Below are 22,043 nucleotides of genomic sequence, written 5' to 3' on the forward strand. Positions count from 1 at the left end.
CATATATCATGGTGGGGTACTGTTTCACAACACTTTTCTCCCTTCATGGTGGGGTACTGTTTGGCCGTGTTGCCTTGTTGATTGGTTTAAATAATATCGCATCTCCCCATAAAATTCTAACGTTAGAAGTCAATAACATCATGTTGTCAAGATGTTTGAAGAAAACAACAGCATCAAAATTTGTTCTAGAGGAAGAGTACTAGGAAAAATTTATGGTAAGTCAACTCAAAAGTCTAGCACCTCACTTTTACAAATTTACATAATACTGCCTCCATCCATCATTCCATCTACTCTTCATTTTTTACTTCAATTTTTTTTTTTAAATGGCTCTGTTTCCCTTTCTTTACTAGTTTCTCTTCCGAGACAATATTAGCTAGGTTAAATATATTTTTTATTCCTATAGATATGTCAAATTTTTGTTTTAGTCCCTTTAAATTTTTTCTTCAACTTTTAGTCCTTCAAAAAAAATTCATCTTTACCTTTGCTCTCTCCTTTAAAGTAAACTCATGTAGAATTTGTATTTTTCAATAAAATTTTGCAAAAATTATAATATTATAAGTATCTCTCCAAAAAAAAAAAAATAAGATTTTTTGCCAAAACATGAATTAAATATATATTTTTGGCTGTAAAAAATTTATATTTAATTTATGTTTTGATAAAAAATTCTATTTTTTTTTTTTGAATGATTTTTACAATATTGTAAAAAATACGAAGATTTACTTTAAAATAGGGACCAAAAGTAGTGATTGAAAATTTTATAGAGACTAAAAGTTGAAGGAAAATTTTAGAATGATTAAAACAAAAAATTGGTATATTTATGGGGACTATAAAATATTTAACCCATTAACTATGATTTCTAAAATTTCTCATATGGCCAAGACCCAGACAAAGCATAGGCCACTGGGTTGCGTCACGTAGATCTTGAGCCAAATAAGTGTTGTATAAACCTAGACAAGTCCAATGTCGGGCGCCATGTGTGGACAAAAAAAACTAAAAAACTAAATCAAACTGCTAAACTGAAGTGAATCAAAATAAAAAAAATTCAACAATTACTAACAATTCTGAAACTGAAAAGAAACATCGGTTCGGTTCAAAACATTTCAGCTTGATTCAAAGCAGTTCAACGGTAACTAAGACTCAATTTATTTTTTCTTTTTTTTATATATATATTTTTCAACGGTACCAATAATAACAGTTCAGTTCGGTTCGGAACAGTTCGGTTCAATTTGAAACTCTTTGGTTCAGTTCGAAATGCAAAAAATTCGGTTCAGTTTAGTTGTTTTACATTTAACAAGTAGTTCAGTTCAGTTCGGTTCAATTTTCATCCCAAACCGAACCATACCACCTTATCTAGCGCAATGTGTTGTTGTTCATTCCAAGCACATCTATTCTTACCCTCTTATTTGATTCAAGTTTTTCACCATTTTACGGTCTAAATTGGGATTTAGTGTCTTCACGAAAATTGCAGCAGTTTTGAATGTTAGATTTCATTTGCAACTAACTAGTTCGACTCCATTAGTACATTTATAACTCCAAATATGATTAAAATGTTGCACATGGTTCATGTTGTTTTTTACTCGAACTTAGCGGTTCTAAACCAATGAAACAAAACAAAACAACGCAAAATTTTGGACAAGAAAATGAAAACATAAATACCTTATTTAATCAAGAACCATTTATTAAAAATAACTCAAAAACCAATATTAAATTTGTTAGAACAACAACAACTAATAATAAAAGATTAAAGAAACACAAATCACAAGCAATGGAACACAGACATTTGTTTGTGTGCAATTCAGTCAATTGTGCGTATCTCTACAATTATATTTCCTTATATTACTTAAGCGAATTAGGGTTTAGAGTATTATAAGTCATATATACACACATAAGAGGGGCAAAGGGCAAGGTAGCTACAATGGAGTTATAAATCTGATACATAGTGTGATTCATTATATCCTACCACCCACTCTTGTTCACATCCTAACTTAAGTGTCGAGTGCTTGCAGATATATGTAAATATAACATATAATATATTAAAAAGTAAGAATGATGCTTGAAACTTAGACATTAGTAAAAGAAATTACAAGGATATTTTGCTATTTATTGATTTATCATAATTAAAGTGAATTCAGTTGCTTTGAATGAGGACCTGGGTACTTAAAGAGTACATACATGTACTGGTATTGAAGTTGCTACTCACATGGACACGGATACATGTATTTACACAATCAACATATAGAAATATTTTACACAATCATCTAATGTCACTTTATTTAATGAGTTTAAAAATACATGCATGACTTATTATAATCGTTAATCCGCCACATCACCCTTATGAATGAAATCTATCGAGGGTATGGGTCAGTAATTGAAGCATGGTTTATCGATTCACCCGATTGACTCTTGGATTCATTCGGTCGCATTGCCCCTGAATTATCTCCCTCAAATTGCATGTCTCGAACTTGAAGGCTTCTAGTTCTGCCGCCCACAATAGATGCAGGCTCCAAAGGTACAGAGAGAGACATAGAATAACTACTAAGCATGAGTACAATGGTTGCCATGGTTGGTCTTTCAACCAAATTTTCTTGAACACATAGTAAAGCAATGTGAATGCATCTCATTATTTCATTTTGTGAACCATTGCTTAATGATGGATCAATTATATTTGTGATTGTACCCGCCCTCCAGTTTCTCCATGCCTGCACAATTGCATATACCTTTTATATCGCTAATTACAATTCAATCTTAACATGCTTAATTTCATGTACTGATCTTTTAATGCATACTTTTTCATCGGCGTAGAAGAAATAATAATGGCAGAACAGGACTTACAAAGCTAAGTAGATCCTCCGGATTCTGCCCATGAATAACGCGACAAGCTTTCTGGCCACTTATAATCTCCAAAACTAGTACACCAAAACTAAAAACATCTGATTTTACCGAAAATTCTCCAAACATTGCATACTCAGGAGCCATATATCCACTGCATATAAAAGTGAAAATTTTTAACTAGTCATAACTAATGAGTCTTTTCGAGTAACAAATATTCAACTTATAGTTGTTAAGGCCAGTGATACTATTAACAATTTTGATTTAATGAGTATAAAAGGATTTTTCACCAATGATGTATGATAGCATTTTAAAAGAACTTCAATATTATAACAACTATTTCAATAGTCAACATCAATGAATTACTTACAACATAAGATAAAGTAATGATGAAAAAACTTGTACTCAACAAAGACATGGAAATCATATTCTAATACTTACTATGTTCCAACGATTTTATTTGTATTTACTTGAGTTTCATCAACAAGAAGGAGTCTGGCCATTCCAAAATCTGATATTTTAGGATTCAACTTTTCGTCTAAGAGAATGTTACTCGCTTTAAGATCACGATGTATAATACGAAGTTGAGAATCCTCGTGAAGGTAAAGAAGGCCTCTAGCAATACCTCCAATGATTTTATAGCGCCTTTCCCAATCCAACTGTGCTTTCTTTATTGGATCTATACATACACAAAATTAGTTATTTTAGTAGTCATATGTAAGAGAGCAATGATCTAATAAAGCATATATTATGGCCTACCAAATATAAAATAATCAAGACTTTTATTCGGAACATATTCATAAACAAGCAATCTTTCTCTTCCTTCCAGACAAAAACCAAGTAGTCGAACTAAATTTCGATGTTGAAGCTTAGCGACTAAAAGCACTTCATTCTTAAATTCAACATCCCCCTGTCCTGAATTTGTTGACAACCTTTTGACTGCAATGACTTGTCCACCGGCAAGTATACCCTGCAAATATATTTCATTTGTGTATAACAAGAATGTTAAAGATGAAGAATGTGATGTTCATCTAAATCAATAGTATTACTTACGTGATAAACAACTCCAAATCCTCCATGTCCAAGTTTATTAGCTTCAGAAAAGTTACTTGTAGCAACTTGTAATGTCTCAAAGTTGAATTGCAATGACTCAGCCATGTCAATATCATCATTGTCGTCTTCTTCGATTTCTTCAAAAATGATACAAGGCATGTTAGTAAAGTAAAAATAGAAAAATATTGGCTTCCATTTTCTCTCTATTTTTGAATTACTACATCTAGTTTTTTTTATTTGAATGCAAAACTTTGTTAACCATTACAACTTAATATTATGAAGTAGATTTTAAATCGTCAAAACTCAAAATTATCCTGAGTTCATACCACGATTTAGACAGTCTACTGAATTTAGACAAAGTCACACACCTTCGAGATTTATCCTTGCCTTCCTTTTCCTTAAGCATATGCAAATAAAAATTAGCAGGGCGGCAACAACAACAACAACAGTCGGCACAACTATGGCGATGGTAGTATGTGATGATTTGCTTTTTTCTGCAAAATGAGACATTTCAAAGTTAAGAGTAAAATAATACCAACAAACAAGGTCTATAACGACTAACTAATGAGAAAAAGTCAAAGATAAGAACAAGTAAAACATGACCACCTAATTGTAAATATGTTGTAACGAGCAATTAAGATGATTAATTAATGACAATTAGTAATTACCTTCTTCTGATGGGGAGGTTTCACCTGGGTCTATTGCAGGTGTAGGATCATAGAAGCTAGAGGTTTCATATCTGATATTACAACTTGGTTTGAGAACTCTACCACCAATCTTGTTATTACAACAACTTGGAATATCTGAGATAGCACCATCTAAACAATTATTGCAATCTTGCTCTGACAAATCAGGTGTGCACTGAACAAGACCATATATGGTTTGAAAATTCAAATTTACATCAGTTGCATTATCTGTAGCAAATTTACGACGAGAATCACTTGATGCAGCTTTCTCTTTCAGTTTCCTCATCAAGTTCCCAAGAACTTGGTTAAATTGATCCACCTCTGTTACATTATATATGTTCCACATATAAAACTTTGGTGAACCTTCCATAACGCCGAATATTGATCGGTTTGAGTAACGCAACATGCAGTTATCATACCAACCAATTGCTTCTTTTTGGTTTGGACAAAGTTTTGTGAGAAGAACTCTTGAATCGTTGAGACAACTGCGGCAAACGTCGGGTTTAACATCTCCTCTACAGAGTCCAATGGCGTTTACTTTGTCAGTGTTTTGGCCATAAGAAATATTGTAGAAACCGTAGTTGATTTCTGCGTTGGAAGTTAGATTGGACAAAACGGTGTTGAGGTTGTTTTGATAGGTGCTATTGGCTGTGTAGTTGCCATTATCGTTTTTACAAAAGTTGTACAGAAAATCAGGTTGGGCTTTGGCTTGAGATACAAAAGTAATGAGAAAGAGAAAAGAATAAAAGGTAAGTAATAACTTGCAAGAAACAATTGCCATGCTGATATTGCTCTCTGTCTTGGAATAATTAACAAGTAACCAACAAATATAGGATTGAAGCTTTAATTTGGATATGAAAGTCGGTCATTTAGTTTGACATTCGTGAAATGATTTGTTGACTAAAATATGTGGTTTGAGACCAAGCTTCTAGTCTTCTATCATTAAATTTGTGGGAAAGGTCATGTGAGTGATGTTTCAAACATATGTTAAATTAGACTTTCCATAGGCTAACATATACTAGGCTTTCTTCTTTTTCTGAGGAGATTTCATACTAGACTTTTAAAAGATATTAATCAAACTTAGACATGAAAATTCCGATTTTTGAATCTACATCATTCGATCTTGATCCAACACCAACAGTCTCCAATGTCATGAATGAGTGTTTTTATGAACCTTTTCTTTGAAAGTGGCAATGAAGATATCAGAGCAGTTAGCTCTCGAAGCTGTTTTTCCTCCACGAGAATCATACTATACTTTTTTTCCTTCATGCTGGGGTACAGTTTGGCCGCGTCAATTGCCTAGTTAGTTAGTTCAGCGCCCCATTAATTACGTTTGAAGTCAACAATATTATGTTGTCTAAAAATAGAAATTTGAAGAAATCAACAGCACCAAAATTTCCTCTAAAGGAAAAGTCGTAAACGTTTAGGGTCTGTCAACTCAAGAGTTTAACACCACACCTGTACTAATTTACATAATACTCCTTCAATGGCTCCATCCCTTTATACAACTTCTTTTCCCACACAAAAATCAACTATGGTTTCTACGGTTTCTCACATGGCCAAGATACGCTGTTGGGTTTCTTGCCGGCAAAGCTGCATCAGTTGACTCTCGCAGTAAGTATGAAGCAGATAATGAGTTTGATCCTATAAATTTTGGCATCACCGTAATTCAACAAAATTTAAATTTCTTGAAACTCTTAATTTTCTCGTACAAAATCTTGCTAAGACGCAACTTTGATCTTGTGACAATTTCGGGTACGTGCTCGAATTGATTTGAATGAATTTTATTTTCCATTGAAAAATATGTCATTCAAACAAATAAGTAAATTGGAGGAGCACATTTGTCACCGGACGAATTTTCATCCACAATAATTTGGTGAATGATTACTTTTTTAAAAGACTAATTTGCGGTAGTATCATGGTTATTAATAAATTTTGTTGCTCAACAAAATACACTAATTAGGGATAGTGACGGGTAAAACCAGGCAAGCCGAACCATTTAACCCAGTATTTTACACGGGAGTAGTTGAATTTTTGAATTAGACTTCCCAAATCAGGTCCGCCTATTTAATCGCTTAAAAATGGAGAGGGTTGGCTTATCACGCCAATTAAAGAATATGTTTTTGTTATAAATTTTAGGTTAAATTGCACATTTGATCCTTTAGATAATTTGAGTTTTGATTTGGTCTCCAGATTATTAAAAGTTCTGCTTTGTCCCTCAAATATGCTCATGTTAACCAATTTGGCCATACTTTGTTTATTTTAACCTAAAATGTATAAGATGGACCAACATCGTAGGTGGTCTACCCGTGACCTTATTATTTAAACTCTTAGATCATTTTTTAAACAAAATAAACCTTTGGATCATCCAAGACCATTGAATCTAATAGTGAACCACCTTCTTCCTTCTATTTCTTCCTCATCTTCATCGCCTTCATCCATCTTCAATGGGCACTCTTATTTTTCTAATAATCATCTTTTTCGGCCAAAACACTCACCGTTCTCGCTTGTGCTCGCCGTGGATGTTATGGTGTGGAAAAAAAACGGAAGAAGAAAACGAGAAGCAAGAAATCGAAACATAATGATAAATGTTTAATCTTTTTCAACTTTCTCAACTCATTCTTTATTTCTAAGTTAAAAGGTTCATTCATTCTCTTTTTGCGTTGAACACGACCATTCCTTCTCTTATTGTGAAATTGTTTGATTTTTTATCCTTAAAAGTATAACGAATTTTGACTTTAATTCCTAAAAGATAAAACAATATGTTTTGTCCTCCCAAAAGTAAGATGGGATGCATGTTAGAAAGAGTCTCTTTTCTTAAAGAGTAACTTTGGTTTCAAATTTGTTTTGATAAAGGATCATAATGACAGTTCACTCAAACTTTTGTATATACTACCTCGACTTTTATTATAGATTTTTTTTTCTTTTGAGAGGTTAGTGTAGATTTATAGGTCATGCTAACTTGTGCCCTTAGAGCACATGTTAAGAATTCCTTTAATAGGAAATATTTATTATGAAAATTTAATTTTTAACTTATTGAGACATAATTTCCAATGCATAATTTCTATTTTGGGTATCTTAGCATGTGCCTTAAGGGCACAAGTTAGCATTTCTCTAGATTTATTAATAGAGTACTTCACCTAAATTATAGGTCAAATCCATCCTGGGTACCAAATTAATTCTTTTGGATTTTTTAGTTTCATATTGGTTCTTTATGTCAATTAAAGTGGATATTTAGTCTTATAAGTCATAAAATATACGCACTATTAGCCTTTTACATCAAACTCAGTTAAAAAGTGTTTATGTGAACTCTTATTGCTAAATCTGTAAGTAGATCCAAATACATCAGTCTCAAAGCTAAGCTTCATAGGTGGATTATTAAGTCTTGATTTGAAAAATCGATCAAATACTTGATTTATAATGTTGCTGATGAAATGTTTATCTGTAAAATTAGGATTGAATCGAGAAACAATAAAGAGAAAATGTATTTAAGTAATCATGATTGGTGTCGTAAACACACTTTCGACCTTCCACCCTCAATGTTTTTTTTTTTTAAAGAAAAAAAAAAGACCAATTAATACAACAAAAAAAATAATTTTTTTTTTTGGTCAGGTAGCCTAGTGGCTAGAAATTCACTTTTAAAGTGAATAAGTGGGATGTCCGAGGTTCGAACTCCGGCCCCTGCATATAATAATGCATTGTCCCTGCCAACTGAGCTATGCTCACGGGAACAAAAAAAAAAAAAAAAAAAATTAAATGACTAACTTTTACATTTTTTATGACATAAATGATCAATTTGAAGCTAAAAAACTAAAAGATTAATCAGCTAGAAATCTTAAACTTAAATGACATCATTATGTATTTGACCTAAATTATATTAATAAATCTGAATTAGAATCTGAGTTGAAACAGCCTTCAATCATAGTTTATTTATCTTCCGATCAAGCTCAAAATTATTATAGACCATATCGCTTAATTAGATGGAGTTTTAAGATCAGACAATTTGTCCATGAATCATAAAAAAAAATACCAAGAGCGCTAACACCATTTTTTTTTTTTTTCTCTAATGGTGGGGATGCTGTTTGGCCACGTTGCCTTGTTAAATGGTTTATACTTTATATAACGTGTTGAAGTCAATAGGATCGAAAAAATAAATAATATCGTGTTGTCCACGAGAAATATGAAGAAATATTAAGAAATGAAACAAAATTTGCTCTGGAGTTTTAAGGTCAGTCAACTCAAGAGTCTAAGACCCCACCTTTACAAATTTCCATCTACTCTTCATTTTCGATACTCCAAAGAACAAACATTAAGCAATGGCTCTTTTTTCTATTTGGCTTAATTGCACTTTTGGACCTCTATTTTTTCAAAAGTTGCGGTTATGGACCCCTAATTAATTTAAATACAAAACAGCCACCTATGTTTTGATTCTTTGGCAGTTTTGAACCCCTAGTCCAGTGTTGACTCGGTCAACGCTGACGTGGCACCCTAAGTGAGGTGCCACATGTCAAATTTTTTATTTTTATTTTGCCTTCAGGATTCAAAACTACCAAAGAATCAAAAAGTATAAGTTGTTTTGTATTTAAATTAGTTAGGAGTCCATAACCGCAACTTTTGAAAAGATAGGGGTTCAAAAGTACAATCAAGACATTCTATTTCTATGTTCTCTGTTTATGATAATTGTATCCCAAGCCAAAGCCGGAGATCCTGTATCATGTGATAACAACAGAGGCAATTACACAGCCAATAGCACCTACGACAACAACCTTAAAACCCTTTTTTCCAGTTTTTCTTCCCATAAAGAAGTCAATTATGGTTTCTACAATTTCTCATATGGCCAAGACCCCGACAAAGCATACACCATTGGGTTGTGCCGCGGAGATCTTGAGCCGAATCAGTGTCTTGCAAAGCTAAACAATACCATTCCCTTTCTTAGAGAACAATGTCCAAATCAAAAAGAGGCGATTGTGTGGGGTGGTGATTTCACTTTGTGGTACTTGAATCGCTCAATTTTTGGGCTCTTGAAAACTTCACCTACACTATATTTGGTTTTAGAAAGGAATGCAAGTGACGCAGATCAGTACAAGAAAGCATTGAGTAACTTGATGACAAATCTAATAGAAAAGGCTGCATCAGGTGACTCTCGTCGTAAGTATGATGCAGATAGTGTGTATGATGCTTCAAATTATGCAACCATATACGGTTATGCCTGATTTGTCATCGCAACAATGCAATGATTGCTTGGCTCAGACCATTTCAGAAATCCCAGATTGTTGTAACGGGAAGATGGGAGGAAATATTCTTAAACCAAGTTGTCGGATTAGATTTGATCCTTATCGCTTCTTCAATTCGACGATTGTCTTAGATTCAAATGCAACTCCTCCTGAACCACCGTCATCACTAATACTATCACCTTCTTCACCATCCACCAATAACGGTACTTCTTCAGGTATCTAATTAATTGTCAAGGCTATATATTTTAAGAAAGATTTTTCTTTTCCAATAACACTATTACAATTTCTAGATGAAAGCCATGTGTTATACCCTGTTTTTGGACCTAAAAATACTGGGCCCAATTTCATTTCAAACTTTGTCAATTATCAAATTTCAACTGCACAGTTCAAATTGTCTCTGCCTCGCAGTATTTTCAATCACAATTTTACCTATGTTTTTCTTGCATAAAACCTTTCGAAATGTCTTTACTTGTCTTGTAAGTCATTCAAAAGTGTCTCTGAATCATTGCATTGCTTTTTCTACAGTTTATTTCAAAATTTGCAAAAAGTCATACAGAAAGGGTACTTTGGTCATTTCCTGCAGTGGGACCCATCTTCATCCTTGTGACTGTCTCTGAGTCTTTTTCAGATTGTTTTTTTTAACCTTTCATCAGTAAACCTTGTTAAATTCATTTCAAACTTGCATCTGAGTCAGTGTCAAGTCAATTTGAATATGTTTAGGTCATTTTTAGCCCTAGGGGCATTTTGGTCATTTCACACAAAATTTTGGCATAGAGAGGTTACTTTGAAGTACCTCATTTAAGCCATTGGTTCGTTTTAGTCCGTTTTGTCAATTTTATTTTTTGTTTCGCTTTACGTTTTGTCAGATTACCAATTTTATTTCAATTTTATTTTTATTTTGCATTTTGGTCCAGATACTTTCTAATTTGCATTTCAGTCCAGAATTCTTTCTATTTGCTTTTTAGTCCTTTTTGTTATTTTCGTTTTAGTCCTTTAATTTTTCAATTTTGCAGAAAAGGGCTCAAAGTGTCAAACTTGCGTTTTTTTCAGTTAGGGTCCAGATGTCACAATTCTATTGGCTCAAGTGTACACATGTCAGCTATAAATACATTGAGTCAGATTTCAATCCATTAATCACACGCCAACTCATAAACACAAAATCCATTTCTCTCTCTCAGCAATTGAATCAAAACAGAAAAAATCTCAGAATTTCTCAAGAACACCAAGAGCGCAAAACCCTAACCGTTTCCAGAAACTCAAAAATTCATCAGAATCAACAATTTTTGGATCAATTCTCAGAGATTCTGTGGAATCTTCATCATTGAATTGATCATTTTCTCTGCAATTCCAAACGCGAGCTCGCATCGAAGCAAACTCAAGCGTTGATCACAGAGAAGAGAAAAAGAGGAAAAGAAGCAAGGTTGAAACCGGCGAAGAAGATGAAGAAACAGAACCGGTGAATCACCGATTTATTTTCGGTCCAAAGAACAAGCAGAAAAATCAAAATCATCAAGAACAGAATCAAGTTCTCCGAAGATTTTCCCTATCAAAAGTTTCAATCAAAACTTCAGGTAAAACTCAGAATTTCTTTTCAAAAACAATATCATAGTTTAACCTGCAAAATCACGTGAATAAACAGAAAAATTTTCCAGAATCACAAAGAAAATCCATAACCGTAAACACAAAACCTAGATCCATAAGGATCTAAGTTTTGAAAGCAAGAACAAGCATCAGAGAAGTAACAAACGACGAAACGATGTAGATCTTTAAAGATCTAAACGTTTTCTTTCAAAAATCAAAAATCATTTCAAAACCGTGCAAAGTTTTTCCAGATCTACGTCGTTTCAAGCTGTGTTTAAAAAAATCTTTGCTGGATTCGTGTTTAGGGTTAAAGGACGAATCAAAAGATGTAAAAATCTTTGAATTCTGGAAAGTTAGGTCACCGGAAGTTCATAGGTCTCGCCGGAGAAGATGAAGTTTCCGGCGGACCTTCAAGGTCTCCGCCGTAGCTTCATCCTCACCGGCGGTGAGTTTAGAGAGAGGTGAGAGATGAGAGAAGAGAGAAGAGTTTAGAGAGAGAAAGGGGAGTAAAGAATGAAAAAAACCGGTGCTAGTCCCTTTATATAGGCAACTGAACCGGACCGGTTCAAGACCGGTCCAATCCCTTCAATCCTGAGCGTTGGATCTAGGGTTTCCCTCCCTGGATCAATCCAACGCTCCCTGTGCATCCGGATCTTGTGGTTTTGGGCTTGGGCTTTGTTATTTGTTTTTTTTACGTTTTTTGTTATTTTCCTGCTATCTGCACCGTATTTCTTTGCTATCTGCACCTGTTGCTTGCTCACATTTTTTACAAAAAATTCCTAAAAAAATCCTAGCTGTTTCTTGATATATTTTTGGTATTTCTATGGTGTTTTTGCATGTAAAAAATGTTAAAATGGCATGAACTAATTCCCATGTGTTTTTACACTTTTGGTATACTTTTTGTTATGTTTTTGTTCTTGACACTTTGATATGTGACATGGATAAATGATACCCAATCTTGTGATGAATATGCCTCTGGTCATGTGCCTTTTTTTGCTGTTTTTAGATATGATTTTGTAAATTTCTTGTTTTGCAAGCAACAAGTGTTTGTCTTTAGGAATAAAGTGTCAAATTCCTCTATGAATTTGGTGTGATACTTTGCTTGCATGTGTCTCTATTAATTTCACATCATGGTTTGAAACAAAATCTCTTTCAAAATTGCCATAATGTGAGAATTATGGGTCACAAGCACATTTAGGTATCATATCAAATTTTCTTAGGTTTTTACCACTTTATTACTTTCTTTTTGCCATTCTTATGCAATTTCTTGTTGTTTATTTCCTACTATCTTGTGCTTTATGATTACTAACCATTTCATCTCATGTGACATACATTTCATAGCATTTCACTATCTCCTCCACTTTCTTTAGCTTAGCATTTATTTTTTTTTGCAAGTTTTAATTCATTCGGGGATGTAATTTGTTATCATTGGTTTGTAGCTTGGCAAAGAGGCCATAGAATGTATTTAGGCAATTTCTGTAATATGGACTATGGACACTATGGCGCACCGGCACGCACACACTCACCCTAGATGTATGCCTAGGATTGCATGTGTAGATGTATGCCTAGGATTGCATGGTTAGATGAATGCTTAGGTTTAAACACTTAGAGAAAATCCAACTTTTTTCCAAAAAATATGCAAACAAGCTCGCTTCAAATATTTTTCATAAAAATGGAGTCAAAACTCCAACAACTTTTCACCTTTTATTTTCTTAATAAAATTCTCAAATAAATCTAATCATTTAGACTTTTTTTTGCAAAATCACTAAACAAACCCCCACTTTTTCATACTCTAATGCTCATGAAGCCTCTCAATCCCCTTCTTCAAATCATTTTCAAAATTTAAAATCAAACAATTAAAACAAAAAACAACAAGTCTTTTTAGCAAGAACTACGCCGGTTTTGATCCCGTAAAACGGTACGTAGGCAAGGGACTTTAACCCCTCCAAGCCGAAATAAAATCAAATTCTACTTCTTCTCACCCCCATTCTTCACTCAAATAAAATCTTTTCTTTTCAAAAAGTAGGCAATAAAAATAAAAGCGTAGAAATAAACTTAGGAGAACGGTTCTTATGGAATACCATAATCGCTCCGGGTGCCTAACACCTTCCCGTAGCGAAAACGACCCCCGAACTTAGAATCTAAGGGTTTTTTCTCAATTTTGCCCTTCCCAAGAAAAAAGAGAGATATCAACGGTCGAAAGGTTCAAGTCCAATTAATGGCTTGGCACCCAAAAACCATGATAACACCATGAATAAGACAATGAAATTGTAGAATATTGCAAAATGGTTTTGTAGACTTTGTTTTCATTAGACCATCCTCAGTGGTGAAGTATTCACTTCACAAGACATGCTACCCTATAGGTACAATATTGGCGAGCAAAAAGAAAAGGGGTACTTATTGAGATGAGATGCTGCAATAAACGCTCTATCTTTTATTAGTCTTAATTTATTTTTTGAATGTAACACTAGGGATTTAAATTTGTGCAGGACACAAAAAAACCCGAACTGTCATCGCCACTGCAGTGCCAGTTGCTACTGTGGTTTTGTTCCTCATTTTGATTTGCATCTATTTAAGATTGAGAAAGCTAAAACAAATGTTTGAAGGTATGTCTGATTTATTTAAGCATGGATTACTGTCACAAGTTACTAAACAAAGTCCTAACATTTTGAAGAGATAAAAGAGAGGTTGCTGTTTTCTTTATTTTTCCATAAGTTTCCTCCACTAGAGATAATCATATTCAAGATGATTCGGTTAGCATAAAATTCTATTATGCACTAATTTAAGATTAAATAATCATTTTTATGACTTTTAAAAGGGTTGGTACTCATAAGTTTTCTTATGCTAGATCCAACCCGTTTTCTTATGCTAGATCCAACCCTTTTGCGTCTTTTGACCAATAGTCTATTACTAGTTGAAGACTTTTCTTAAGGAAATAAATTTTCTAAAAAATCACTTGTACGATATTTGAAAAAAAATCGATACAGGGGAGGTCGTTAGACCAGACTATAAGATTACACGATGATTAAATAAAACCAAACTACATTCCACCATTAAAGGTTAACACAGCCTAGCTGGGATGATCTAAGAACAAGGTACTCGTAGGTATAGAAAGGGTATAGCTCGCAAGTCACTCAGGCCTCGGCCCTTGATTTGTATGCCTATAAATACGAGTAATCATAACCCTTCAATCCTTCATCATAAGGCGATTAATGAGGGAGACATCGAAAAACAAGGGTGACTTGGGGGACACCCTTTAGCTTGTAGAAATCAGTATATATATCAAAATTGTTCGTCAATCAAAAAGCAATTCATAAGATGTTCTTGATAGCTTTTCAAATTATCTTTAGAAAAAATAATCACTTTTTTAACCTAGATAAAAATTATTTTTCTTTCTTTAAACAAATGGATTCTAAATAACTAAAGGAGTAATTTCTTTTTCAAAGTAAAGTCGTTTTGTAGAATAAATAGTCCTTTCATTTACGTAAGAAATATTTTCAGATATAATAATTAAATGTGACTTCTTTAAAAAAAAAACAAATTTAAATGTGATCTCTTAGAGATTTTTATATGTGAAGTGTGGAAGTTGATTTGTGTTTACTTAAATTATTATTTTTTGACACAATAATTAAAATTAGTGTTTTAATCTTCTCTTTTATCTACATTAACATCAAGAAATTAGATCTCAATGGTCTGTACTTCTATTTCATTTATAGCAATTATCATATATGAAACACTAACTTCTTCATCTTAATTGATTATTGTTCGTGAAGCCGATGATGGAGAATATGCTGATGCAGATGAAGATGAAATAACAATTGTTGAGTCATTTCAATTTAACTTTGATATCGTCCGAGCTGCTACAAATGACTTCTCGAATTCTAATAAACTTGGGCAAGGCGGATTTGGAGTTGTTTATCGGGTAAGATACCCATTTCAATTATTCATGAAAATATCATCTTCTGCAAAATATTATCATAGAAAAAAAAAATATAATTTACTATACCTTTATATATTTCAGGGGAAGCTTCCTGATGGACAAATGATTGCTGTAAAAAGATTGTTAAAAGATTCCAGCCAAGGAGATGTGGAATTTAAAAATGAAGTATTATTAGTAGCCAAGCTTCAACATCGAAATTTAGTTAGACTTCTTGGTTTCAGTTTAGAAGGGAGTGAAAGACTTCTTATTTATGAATTTGTTACAAATAAAAGTCTTGATTACTTCATATTTGGTACGTTTGAATATCTACATAGTTAGAATGATACACAATTACTTATAAGACAAATTACTAACGACTAAATCAAATTTGAAACTCATATGATCTTGGTTATAAGTAGATCCAACCAGGAAAGCACAACTGAATTGGCAAAAGCGCTACGATATTATAAGAGGTATTGTTCGAGGTCTTCTTTATCTTCATGAGGATTCTCGCCTACGAATTATACACCGTGATATCAAAGCAAGCAACATTCTCTTAGACGATGAGATGAATCCTAAGATATCTGATTTTGGATTGGCAAGATTGTTTGTTATAGATCAATCTGAAGGAAATACAGATCAAATTGTTGGAACTTAGTAAGTTTCAAAATATGCTTGAGATTACTTTATGTTAGGTTGAATCAACTACAAGTAAAATTTCTTGTTTTTTTTTTACTAATTAAGCTCGTCTATATTGGCATGCAGCGGATACATGGCACCTGAGTATGCAATGCATGGACAATTTTCGGTAAAATCGGATGTCTTTAGCTTTGGGGTATTGGTTCTTGAGATTATAAGTGGTCATAAAAATAGTACAAACATTGGTCATGGAAATGATGTGGAGTATCTATTGAGCTTTGTAAGTAATATTTTTCTCTGTAAATTCTTTTTTGTAGACAATATTGTAGAAATTGGTTCATGTTAATTTCATGAGCAAATTCTTGCAGGCATGGAGAAGCTGGAGAGAGGGGAAGGCACAAAATATGATAGATGCAGCATTAAACAATATTTCAGCAAATGAAATAATGAGATGCATCCATATTGGCTTACTTTGTGTTCAAGAAAATGTAGTTGACAGACCAACCATGGCTACTGTTGCACTCATGCTTAATAGTTATTCTCTCACTCTCTCAATACCTTCAAAACCTGCCTATTTTTATGGAAGTGGAACCAGAAGCCTACAAGACATGGAGTTATGGGCTGGCAATATAGGTTCAACAACATCGGGTGAATCGGTGAACCACGCTTCCAATACTGATCCATACCCTCGATAGAATTCATTCATAAGGGTGAATATATATTCTTTTATGTGTAAATCACTAAATTGGTCTATAAAATTGTAAAAGTTGGTCTCTCTGAAATTTAGGAATAAATAAAAACGTAGAGATTGAAATATGTCAATATTTTAATCATTAATTTGATTTGATTGAATTTTTTTTCAATAAAATTTGTTTTAGTTTATGATATGCTCTAGATAGTGAGACCCGCGCGATGTGTGGGGTTGGCGTATAACTTATTTAAGTATTGTTAGACTAAATATTTAATTATTAAATGCTTAGAACATGTCATAGCTAGTATAGACTTTTGAAATAATTAAACTCATATCTAAAGGATAAAGGATATGTCTAGGACACGCTAGGAAAAGGTGACAATTAAGGTACCCATGGAAGAATGGTGTGTAATTTACTCCAACCAATATACATTAGTCACATAAACACATTTTTAAATGGTATATATAAACTATTTTGACCCTACCAACAAATTGCTTATTTTCATTAACCATTCTTCAAAGGTAATCTAGAAAAAAAAACCTTATTAAAAACCATTGAAACTACTCCCATCTACATCCACCCTTTGGATCGGAATCGTGAACATTTCTCCATATAATAATACTTTTCTTTTGAAAGTGATATATTGAAGAGATCAAAGCTGTCCTTCTTTCCACGAGAATAGTACTCGCCGCCAATTGGAAAACCACCAACACCTAAACCTATGCTCCCTAGTTCTTACCTTGATATTTCTTTTTCACAACACTTATTTTCCATGATATGGTGGGGTACTGTTTGGCCACGTTGCCTTGTTAATTGGTTCATCAATAACTATTCCAACATTTGAAGTCAACAATATTATGTTTATTTACTAGTAAAAGTTTATGGTCAATCAAACTGCTCAAGAGTCTAGCACCTCACCTTTACATAGTATCTCTCCAATCCATCCCTTCACTTTTCATTTTGATATTTCAAATATTTTGTTTTTGGCTAATGGCTCTATTTCCCTTTCTTTGTTATCTTTTTTTCATAGCTGCATACCATGCAAAAGCCGATGATGCATTATGTGATAACAACATAGGCAACTACACATCCAATAGCACCTATGACAACAACCTTAAAACTCTTTTGTCCAGTCTTTCTTCTCATACAGAAATCAACTACGGTTTCTACAATTTCTCATATGGCGAAGAACCAAACAAAGCATATGTCATAGGGGTGTGTCGCGGAGATATTGAGCCAAATCAGTGTCGTACAAACCTAAACAATTCCATTGGTTATCTCAGAGAGCAGTGTCCAAACCAAAAAGAGGCAATTGTGTGGGGTGGTGATTTCACTTTGTGGTACTCGAATCGCTCAATTTTTGGGCTCTTGGAAACTTCACCTACACTCTATTTGTATTTACAACGGAATACAAGTTATGTGGATCAGTACATGCAAGCAGTGGCTAACTTGATGCGAAATCTAACGGCCAAAGCTGCTTTAGGTGACTCGCGTCGTAAGTACGAAGCAGATAGTGTCTTTGAAACTACAAGTTTCGAAACCATATACGGTTATGTGCTTTGTATGCCTGATTTGTCATCGCAACAATGCACCGATTGCTTGAACGCAGCTATCTCAGAAATCCCAAATTGTTGTAACGGGAAGATGGGAGGAAATGTTCTTAAACCAAGTTGTCGTCTTAGATATGATCCTTATCGCTTCTTCAATTCCACGATTGTCTTAGACTCACCACCATCCACCAATAACACTTCTTCAGGTACCAAATTACCATCATCTCTGTCTACTTCAAGGAAAGTCTTTCCAATAGCACTTGTAAACCGGATCAGAACACTGGGTTACCGGGTCAATGGTCCTATCTGATGACAACTGTCTTTCCAAATTAATATATTGCATTTAGCATTTATGGTGATAATGAACTTGCAAAACAATACTTGTTAAATTAATTTGATAAAATTACCATCATTTTATTTTATTTTTTGTGTTTCAAAATGATCAAATGTGATATTAATTGTGACACGAATTTTATCATAGTTTTAATCTATTGAATGTCACTGACGATTTAAATTAATTTGTGCAGGACAAAGCAAAACTGGAACAGTCATTGCTGTTGTAGTGCCCGTTGTTACCGTGGTTTTGGTGCTCATTTTGATTTGCATCTACTTAAGATTGAGAAAGCGAAAGCAATTCTCCAAAGGTGTGTGTATTTTCCTAAGATTTCCATCTAGCATTAGCCTAAAACTAAAGTTTAAGATTTTTCATAATAACTTGTCCAAAAATATTTCTTTTTAAAATTATTTTCAACAACCTTGTCAAAGATGATTTCCATTAGTTTTACTTCAATAAATTAAATCTCATTGTTTTGCATTTCTATTACATTCATATCATAAACGAAAAGGTAACTTATTCATCTTGGTTATTGTGTGAAGCCAATAATGGAGCATATGAGGATGGAGATGAAGATGAAGATGAAATTACGATTGTCGAGTCTTTGCAATTTAACTTTGATACCATACGAGTTGCTACAAGTGACTTCTCCGATTCTAATAAACTTGGACAAGGTGGGTTCGGAGTTGTTTATCGGGTAAGATAACACTTTTTTTATCATAAAAGTTTCACCATTTGCAAAACATTATTGTTGAAATAATACAATTTATTATGCTTAAAATTGATATATTTCAGGGCAAGCTCCCTAATGGACAAATGATTGCGGTCAAAAGATTGTCCAAAGATTCTGACCAAGGAGATGTGGAATTTAAAAATGAAGTACTTTTAGTAGCCAAACTTCAACATCGAAATTTAGTTAGGCTACTTGGTTTCAGTTTAGAAGGGAGAGAAAAACTGCTTATTTATGAATATGTTACAAATAAAAGTCTTGATTACTTCATATTCAGTATGTTTACCAACATAGTTAGATTATCGCACAATTACTAACAAGTGAAACAATTTTGAAATTCACATGGTATTGGTTATATATGTAGATCCAGCCAGAAGAGCACAATTGAATTGGGAAAAGCGCTATGATATCATAAAATGTATTGTTCGAGGTCTTATTTATCTTCATGAGGATTCTCGCCTCCGCATTATACACCGTGATCTCAAAGCTAGCAATATTCTCTTAGACGACGGGATGAATCCTAAAATATCCGATTTTGGATTGGCGAGATTGTTTGTTATTGATCAAACTCAAGGAAATACAAGTAAAATTGTTGGAACCTAGTAAGTTTCTAAATATGTATGAGCTTACTAACTGATGTTAATTCGAATCAACCATAAGCAAGATAATAATTTCACTTTGTTACTTAGTCAATGTTCAACAATTTATTCAAATGGTTTGATGTTTTACTTGAATCTTATAAGAGCCAAACCTTTTAAGCACATATCACTTTGTATGATTGATCAATAACATAAAATACATTTAAACTAGAAGAAATAAAAATAGAACTTCGTATGTGGCGATTCAATTATAGGAAAACTATTAATTTAAACTATCATTTTTTTTTTACTGATTAAGCTTCTCTATATTGGTATGCAGTGGATATATGGCACCTGAGTATGCAATGCATGGACAATTTTCGGTAAAATCGGATGTCTTTAGTTTCGGAGTATTGGTTCTTGAGATTTTAAGTGGTCATAAAAATAGTACAAACATTGGTCAAGGAAATGATGTAGAGTATCTATTGAGTTATGTAAGTATTATTTTTCTCTATATTTTATTTCTTGTAATTAAAATGTATAGATTATAATATTTTGTGATCCCAACAATATTATCGAAATTGATTCATGGGCTAATTGCATTTTGGTTATCTAAACTTGAGCAAATTATTGCAGGCATGGAAATGCTGGAGGGAGGGGAAAGCACACAATATTATAGATCCAGCATTAAACAATATTTCAGCAAATGAAATAATGAGATGTATCCATATTGCCTTACTTTGTGTTCAAGAAAATGTAGTTGACAGACCAACCATGGCTGCTGTTGCACTCATGCTTAATAGTTATTCTCTCACTCTCTCAATACCTTCAAAACCTGCCTATTTTTATGGAAGTGGAACTAGAAGCCTACATGACATGGAGTTATGGGCTGGCAATATAGATTCAACAGTATCGGGTGAATCGATTAACCAGGCTTCAAATACTGATCCATACCCTCGATAAATTTCATTCATAAGGGTGTTACCTTCTCTCTTTTATGAGTAAATCAATAAGAGTAATGCTAGCATCACTCTCTTTTGGTCTATAAAATTTATTTTCGTTGAGTTTAAAATGTGTTAGATCAATTAATATGTCATGTATATTAAAATCATTAAATAAAGTGACAATATATTAGATGATTATGTAAAAAAAAAAAAAATTTAAGAAATGACTATGTAAAATATTTGTATATATATATATTCTTTTATTGTGTAAAATAATTATTAAGATATGACTTATGTAATTAACTAGTTAATAAAGATAATAACTCATTTAGCTTAAATTATATTTTTGTATTTTAACATTAATTTTAGGTTTCAATTTGATTCCTTAAGTTTTTTCTTTATATTTTAGTCTACTAAGTTATAAATGTTACATACAAATTGGTCCCTTTAGTTTTTTTTTTTCCTGGTCTATGTTGGTGATTTAAGTTATAAACATTTGACACTTTGATCTAACGTTTGTAACTTAAGAGATTAAAGTGTCTCACACATGTGTTGACATTACAAGTGAGTTATAAGTCTCATATTAAATGAAAAAGTAGATGTGTAACAATATATAAGTGAAATGGCCTTCAAAGAACATCTCAAGGCACAAGTTTTTTTTTTTTTTTTTTTTCGCATAATCAAAACACCCTAAAAACCAACCCAAATCACACACTTTCACTTCTGATCTCAAATCTCAACTTTACACACGATGACTTTCCACCGCGTAACAAAACTCTTCTCATCAATCGTCTCCAACCACCGCCACAACTTCTCATCAACACCCTCCCCAACGGTGTTCATCGACAAAAGCACACACGTAAGACTAGCGACTTGTTGGTTCAGTCGACCATACCTCCTCCTTCTTCCGACGAGAGAGCATCTCCAAAGGGTCCCCTTGTAAGACCACCACATAAAGTGGCATTTAAACCATTGTCTCTTCATAATGGTTTGAAAAATCATGCACGCGGGTGTTCAAGAATTTCTCTAATGTATGTCCCACACACAATAATTACAGGAAACATCCTTTAGAAATGCAAAGTCACACACTATAGTAGTGGACCAGTGGTCCCATTTTTCAAACATTTGGAAAATCATACATAGGCGGCGTGACCAACAAGCATCCTTTAGAAATACAGAGTCACACATTCGTATATTTCATTATAAGAAAAGTAAACATCTCTAAACCAATGAAATTAACCACAAATAATATAAGCTACTCTATAAAACATAAA

The 22,043-nt window shown here is 33.2% G+C and overlaps 2 protein-coding genes and 1 pseudogene across 3 annotated transcripts; 2 read left to right on the forward strand and 1 right to left on the reverse strand.

Annotated features, from left to right (window-relative positions):
* Window positions 1–2,067: 2,067 nt before the first annotated feature.
* On the reverse strand, window positions 2,068–5,839 carry LOC25485282 (putative receptor-like protein kinase At4g00960). Its single transcript, XM_013614471.3, has 7 exons — window positions 4,551–5,839; window positions 4,251–4,376; window positions 3,883–4,019; window positions 3,589–3,799; window positions 3,271–3,508; window positions 2,833–2,983; window positions 2,068–2,699 (listed from the first exon to the last, which is right to left on the reverse strand). Exons 1-7 carry the CDS (start codon window positions 5,347–5,349, stop codon window positions 2,346–2,348), a joined length of 2,016 nt encoding a protein of 671 aa, XP_013469925.2. The 5' UTR covers window positions 5,350–5,839; the 3' UTR covers window positions 2,068–2,345.
* Window positions 5,840–8,803: 2,964 nt separating this feature from the next.
* LOC25485284 (cysteine-rich receptor-like protein kinase 26) lies at window positions 8,804–16,793 on the forward strand (annotated as a pseudogene).
* Window positions 16,794–17,349: 556 nt separating this feature from the next.
* LOC25485285 (cysteine-rich receptor-like protein kinase 10) lies at window positions 17,350–21,002 on the forward strand. 2 transcript variants are annotated; one of them, XM_024770771.2, is made up of 7 exons: window positions 18,366–18,389; window positions 18,711–18,827; window positions 19,060–19,191; window positions 19,313–19,523; window positions 19,612–19,849; window positions 20,166–20,319; window positions 20,462–21,002. In XM_024770771.2, exons 3-7 carry the CDS (start codon window positions 19,066–19,068, stop codon window positions 20,786–20,788), a joined length of 1,056 nt encoding a protein of 351 aa, XP_024626539.1. In that variant the 5' UTR covers window positions 18,366–18,389; window positions 18,711–18,827; window positions 19,060–19,065; the 3' UTR covers window positions 20,789–21,002. The 2 variants fall into 2 exon arrangements, with proteins under 2 accessions (XP_024626533.1, XP_024626539.1); XM_024770765.2 differs by lacking the exons at window positions 20,166–20,319; window positions 20,462–21,002 and having other exon boundaries at window positions 17,350–18,389; window positions 19,060–19,214; window positions 19,612–19,850.
* Window positions 21,003–22,043: the final 1,041 nt, after the last annotated feature.

This window comes from Medicago truncatula, chromosome 1 (genome assembly GCF_003473485.1).
Source record: "Medicago truncatula cultivar Jemalong A17 chromosome 1, MtrunA17r5.0-ANR, whole genome shotgun sequence".
NCBI classification, from domain to species: domain Eukaryota; kingdom Viridiplantae; phylum Streptophyta; class Magnoliopsida; order Fabales; family Fabaceae; genus Medicago; species Medicago truncatula.

Coding starts and splice junctions, on each gene's coding strand:
- LOC25485282 (XM_013614471.3), bottom strand. CDS start 5,349: ATGGCAATTGTTTCTTGCAAGTTATTACTTACCTTTTATTCTTTTCTC. Junction 4,020..4,250: donor GGCAAGGATAAATCTCGAAG/GTGTGTGACTTT, acceptor TCATTTTTGAAG/AAATCGAAGAAGACGACAAT. Junction 3,509..3,588: donor TCTTGATTATTTTATATTTG/GTAGGCCATAAT, acceptor GTGTATGTATAG/ATCCAATAAAGAAAGCACAG.
- LOC25485285 (XM_024770765.2), top strand. CDS start 17,624: ATGGCTCTATTTCCCTTTCTTTGTTATCTTTTTTTCATAGCTGCATAC. Junction 18,828..19,059: donor GCGAAAGCAATTCTCCAAAG/GTGTGTGTATTT, acceptor TATTGTGTGAAG/CCAATAATGGAGCATATGAG. Junction 19,524..19,611: donor TCTTGATTACTTCATATTCA/GTATGTTTACCA, acceptor TTATATATGTAG/ATCCAGCCAGAAGAGCACAA.